This window comes from Bison bison, unplaced genomic scaffold, assembly GCF_000754665.1.
Source record: "Bison bison bison isolate TAMUID 2011002044 unplaced genomic scaffold, Bison_UMD1.0 scf7180017845316, whole genome shotgun sequence".
Lineage (NCBI taxonomy): Eukaryota > Metazoa > Chordata > Mammalia > Artiodactyla > Bovidae > Bison > Bison bison.
In genome coordinates this window covers 51,536-57,776 of record NW_011475889.1, presented here as the reverse complement: position 1 = coordinate 57,776, position 6,241 = coordinate 51,536, and the positions used below count along the sequence as shown (strand labels likewise).

General features: G+C 38.2%; 1 protein-coding gene across 1 annotated transcript; it reads left to right on the top strand.

The window, feature by feature from the left end:
* The first annotated feature begins 474 nt into the window (after positions 1 to 474).
* On the top strand, positions 475 to 1,410 carry LOC104984043 (olfactory receptor 4F21-like). Its single transcript, XM_010833640.1, has one exon. The coding sequence runs from the start codon at positions 475 to 477 to the stop codon at positions 1,408 to 1,410; it is 936 nt and encodes a 311-aa protein (XP_010831942.1).
* Positions 1,411 to 6,241: the final 4,831 nt, after the last annotated feature.

Below are 6,241 nucleotides of genomic sequence, written 5' to 3'. Positions count from 1 at the left end.
CCACAGGTATACATGTGTTCCCCATCCTGAACCCTCCTCCCTCCTCCCACCCCATACCATCCCTCTGGGTCGTCCCAGTGCACTAGCCCCAAGCATCCAGTATTGTGCATCGAACCTGGACTGGCATCTCGTTTCATACATGATATTTTACGTGTTTCAATGCCATTCTCCCAAATCTTCCCACCCTCTCCCTCTCCCATAGAGTCCATAAGACTGTTCTATACATCAGTGTCTCTTTTGCTGTCTCGTACACAGGGTTATTGTTACCATCTTTCTAAATTCCATATATATGCGTTATTATACTGTACTGGTGTTTTTCCTTCCTTTATCCAATTAAATTATTTCACACTCAGGAAAGTGGAACCCACAGGAAACACTAGCAAGAAAACTGGAAGTCTGTCTTTGTACTACTGACTGTGATTTTTCTTTTCCTGTTCTCAGGTGATTTGAGAAAGAGCTCTTCTGCCCAAGTCAATGGATAGACCAAATGATTCTGTGGTTTCTGAGTTTGTGTTGCTAGGATTCTCTAGTTCTTGGGAAACTGCACTTTTTCTTATGTTGATATTCTCCTTGCTCTATATAGGAATCATCCTGGGAAATCTCTTCATTTTGTTTTTGGTAATTTTGGATTCTCACTTACATTCTCCTATGTACTTCTTTTTAGCCAACTTGTCACTCATTGATGTTGGCCTTTCCTCTACCATAGTCCCCAAGATTATTACAGACCTTCCAAATAAATACAAGATAATCTCTTTCAAAAGTTGTATGACACAAATGTGCTTCATTCATATCATGGGAGGAGTGGAGATGGTGTTACTCATAGCCATGGCATTTGACAGGTGCACAGCAATCTGTAAGCCTCTTCACTACTCGAACATCATGAATCCTAAAATATGCATTTCATTTGTAATCACTGGCTGGGTAGGTGGGGTGAACCATGCTATGTCTCAATTTGCTTTCATTATAAACTTGCCCTTTTGCGGTCCTAACAAAGTAGACAGCTTTTATTGTGACTTTCCTAGGATCATAAAACTTTCATGCACAGATGGAACCAAATTTGAGTTTATTGTTGCTGCCAACAGTGGTTTCATGACTATGGGTACTTTCTTTCTGCTAATCCTTTCCTACATCTTCATTTTGGTCACTGTCTGGAAATGTTCTTCAGGAGACTTATCCAAGGCATTTGTCACTTTGTCAGCTCACATCACTGTGGTGGTTCTTTTTTTCACTCCATGCATGTTTCTCTATGTATGGCCTTTCCCCAAATCATCAGTTGATAAATACATGTTCATTGTTGACTTTGTTATTACCCCTATCTTGAATCCTTCCATATATACATTAAGAAACAAAGACATAAAGGTAGCTATAAAAAGATTGAACAAAGAGGGACATTATGTCAGATTTTGCTGACTAAAGCTGTGTTTGGAACTCTAAAACTATCCATATATCTGTCCTTTAGATATCTACCCTAGGCATCTGATATTTAACATGGCCAGATATGGACATGGCATCTACCCCACTGAACATATTCCTTCAGCTCTGTAGAGAATCAGCTCTTTGCCTTAACTACTACTGGAAAAGTGAATCCAACAACAACAACAAAATGGTTATTTTAACATACAGTATCACTCTTTACTAAACCATATTTATAATTAAAAATGTATCATCTTGATAATAGAAATAATATAATGACATCTCTTCTGTTTCTCATAAGGTTTGGAAATAAGTGGCAGACTTGCTTTGCTGAATGTTAGGAATCATCACATAGAATATATGTAGAACTAGTAGATCTACCTAGCTACTCTTTAGTGTTCCCTTGGAAGAAGACCTAAAGACAAAATTTGATTATGGATGATTTACTTGAAGGATGAGATGGTTGGATGTCATCACCACCTCATTGGGCATGAGTTTGAGTAAACTCCAGGAGTTGGTGATGGACAGGGAGGCCTAGCGTGCTGCAGTCCATGGGGTCTCAAAGAGTCGGACACGACTGAGCGACTGAACTAAACTGATTTACTTGAAAGCTTATTTTTAGAAACATCATTATTTAGCAAAGTGAGACAAGTGAAGAATGTAAATGTAGCTGGCGTGTAATCTTACTGTAGCCCTCTGGGGGACTCTATAATAAAGTCTGAGATTTAGAAATGTCCCAAGTAAGGAAAGGAAGCTGGAGTACTTCTTTAATTTCACCTTTAGAGAGTACATTAATTCCTTGGCGTACCCAGCCTTTCCCACACAGGATACTGTATATATGAGAAAGCCAGAAACAAGTCTTCAGGCACACTTTCAGTTGCTGGGAAACCATATCCTTGTTTGAAAACAATAAATGTCCAGGCATAGTCCACTTTAGTTCCTGTTTAACTCTACTTTATCCTGTCATAGTCTCTTCAAAGTGGTGGTTTTCAGTTTCATAAAAGAAAGACTCTAAACAGGAGAGACAGGCTATAGCAGCGTTGTTGCTCCTTACTGACATTTTCTTCCATTACCCATTTAAATCCCCCTCATCCTTATGCACTTCTTCTGATGATCCATGTTGCTTACCCAGTGAGACGACCCAGTTAATTTATGAGCATTTGAGTTGCTGGTGAAAATGTTCTTGCCAGCCTATTGTTGCTACATTGTGCTTTTACAGTTACCATCAACCATGGAGCCAACCATGTAGCCTAGAAAGATCTCTCATTTTAGAAATATTCTTCATTGTATAATCCATTAAGAAGCAGCAACCCTATCTTTATCCAATATGGGATAAAAATGAGATTACTCAGCCTTCCAACTGTTGTTCTTCTAACATGAGGAAACTCAAATGACAGAAAAGCAGCTAAAAATTGTTTTTTAGAATCCATACTATGTCTCATCAAAAATGCATTCTCCCCACTTCAGCAGATACTAAGATTTCAGGAATAGAAAACACAAACTGCACAAGAAGTTCACTGCAATTCACGGTAAGAGATACTACGGTTTTCTCTGTCCCTTTGTTTTATAGGGGAAGATCCCCTGTAGAAGAGCGTGGCAACCCACTCTAGTATTCTTGCCTGGAGACCTCTATGGACAAAGGAGCCTGGCAGACTATAGTCCGTGAGGTCACAAAGAGTCAGACGAGACTGTACAACTAACACTTGTTTTACAGAGATGTGCATTTAATGTGCTTCCCAGGTGGCTCAGTAGTAAAGAATCTGCCTGTCAATACAGGAGACATGGGTTTTTCAATCCCTGGATCAGAAAGATCCCTTGGACTAGGACATGGCAATCCACTCAACAATTCTTGCATGGAGAATCTCATGGACAGAGGAGCCTGGTGGGCTACAGTCCATGGGGTTGCAAAGAGTAGAACACGACTGAGCACACATGCACATATTTTATCTGTAGGGGACTTAGCACTTATCTAAAGACAGTTCAAAGCATATTATTTTGAAGCACAGACCCCCAACTCTGCAGTGTATCATCTTCAAACTAGTGCCTAGGTTGTAATTTTATAACAGGCTTTGCCAATGTGCTCTCAGATCTCAGTCGTGCAGTATATGATAAGTTGAATTGGTTCCCTAGTTATGTTTGCTTTTGTGAATTTTCTTTGCTATAAAGTGAGCACTTTCAGCCTAAGGAAATATTATGTATGATTTCATGTTGAAAATCAGATACTGTGAATACTTGGTTAGTTGTGCTGGACAAAGCACTAAAAATGGGAAAGATAATCTATACTCAGAATTATTTATTAATGCCAGGAAGGAAATATTTCTGTCTCTTCCATTTTAGAAGGGGTTAAATGTTAATAACTACCTTCAAGTGATTGATTTCCATCCTCAAAAGATGGTACTATTTGAAGAACCTATCTGTGCTGCCAACAGGCCAAACATTCTACAGGGGTAGAAGTTAGAAAAAGCTTGTGTAAGAGGCCTACTCCATAGTTCTTCTCCACAGGTGAACCCATTGTGCAAAAATTAGGTGGACTGAAAAGAGATTAACAATCATTTATCCTTTCAATTACCTAGCTAAACACTTTAACAAAGGTAATGATTGTTTAAATTCTCATTGCACAAATTAGTTGTGTGATTCCTATCACCTACCTGCAATCTGACACATTCCACTCCAATAAAAAGAAAAATATTTAAATGGTTCTACTAGTGAATTTGCCAAACATTTAAGAAGAAAACAAGAATTCTTAAACTCCTTTAGAAATATATATATTTTTAAGTTTATAAGGTTGAGACAAAAGATTTGAGTGTCAAACAAACACACAAGAATCAGAGTTTTTACCATTTTACAGTTTAAAACTATTGTAATAATTCAAAGGATTCAGGTAACTGGAAGACACAAAGTGAAGCAGGAGTCTGAGACTGCCAACGTAGCTTGCCCAGGTTCTTTCTTATTGCAATAGGATGCTCTCTGACCCAGATATAAAACGTGATCTCCAATGATGCATTAAGAATATCACTTACAAAAAGTCATGTAATCTATTTTGGTCATGAAATCTCTCCCTATAATATTCCAGTAATTACAGAGGAACATCAATATTTTTCTGTAGGTCATGTACCCCATGGAACCTAAATCCCATATTAATTTACCAAGAGCCAACTAGAAGGACAAGACATATCCTGCTATTAATAACATTCCATTATCCATATTCTAATAAACATCACTAGGAAGAGACCCACTAAGTATGTGTTCATGAAGATTTGACCAGATCATTTCTTCCTCTTATTCTCCTTCAGTCTCTCCCAACCCATCATTCTACCTCTCTCTGTCTTCTCTGTTTCTACCTCTGTGACTCCTTTCTCCACCCGCACACTCTCTCTCCCCCTTCCACCATCCCTCTTTCTCTTGGTTACCATGAAACAGCAGATGAGTTACAGACCCATTATCAATCCTTTCCTTTCAATAACCATAAAATGTTTAAAGGTCAGTAACATTACAAGAAAGGGAAAGTATGACCCAATTTGTGTATCTCTTCGACACAGACACAAAACTCTAAAAAGTAATAGCGAACTATAGCCACTGATATATAAGTAGGGTGAAACACCAGGTTAAGTCAGTTTTACTCACAGAATTTAAGATTGTTGGAAATCAGTCAAAGGAATTCACCATGTTAAGGCTACAAGGGGGAAAAAAATCATACAAACAACATGGTAGATATACAAAAAGTATTTGATAAAAACAAATACCCATTCTCAATAAATTTCATAGCAAAAGCTGTAGCAAATTAAGCATAGAAGGTATAGTGGGTTTAATAGTGTTCCCCAAAAATTCACATTCACTAAAACCTCAATGTGGCCTTATTTGGAGATCAAACCATGTATATTTAATTAAGGAAAGGCTCTAGATGAGGTCATCCTGAACTAGAGTGGACCTGGAAATCAAATGAGTGACCTCAAAAGTACAAAGAAGGACACAGAGAAGCAAAAGAAAGGAGGCTCTATGAAGACAGAGGCAGAGATTACAATTATGCCTCCACAAACCAAGGAATGTCAGCAACCACCAGAAGCTGGAGGAGGCAAAGAAAAATTATTTCCTAGAATCTTCAAAGGGAGCATGGCTCTGTCAGCACCTTGATTTTGGACGTCTGTCCTCCAGAACTTTGAAAGAACTAATTCCTGAACTTCCCTGGTGGCTTAGTGTAAAGAATCCGACTGCCAATTCAGGAGACACAGTTCCATCCCTAATCCAGGAAGATCCCACATGCTGTGGAGCAACTAAGCCCATACACCACAACTGCTGAGCCTGTGCCCCACTGCCTGGGAGGTGCAACTACCGAGCCCATGTGCAACAACTACTGCAGCCTGCATGCCTAGAGTCCATACTCCGCAACAAGGGAAGAAACTGCAGTGAGAAGCCCATGCAGCACAACCGGAGACTAACTCCCATCACTGCAACTAGAGAAAAGCCCAGCAACAAAGACCCAGCATAGCCAAAAACAAATAAATAAATATTTTTTTAATGTTCAAGGAAAGTCAAGAAAAATTAAAAATTAAAAAATAACAAATTTCTGAATAAATAAATTTTTTAAGCCACTAAATGTGTGGTATTTTGTACAGCAGCCCTAGGAAACTAATTCTGTATATTTACATAAAAACTACAATATATACTGCAGAAAACATGAAATATTAAGAGCTTTCCTCCAAGATCAAAAATATGTCCACATTCTTGCTGTAAGTACTTCTGTTTTACATTTTAATGAGGGTTTTATGAGTAAAATAAGGTAGGAATACTAAATAAAATGTATACATATTTAAGGTTATAAATAAAACTG

What these genes read in the sequence shown, in the direction of transcription:
- LOC104984043 (XM_010833640.1), top strand. Translation starts at nt 475, where the DNA reads ATGGATAGACCAAATGATTCTGTGGTTTCTGAGTTTGTGTTGCTAGGA.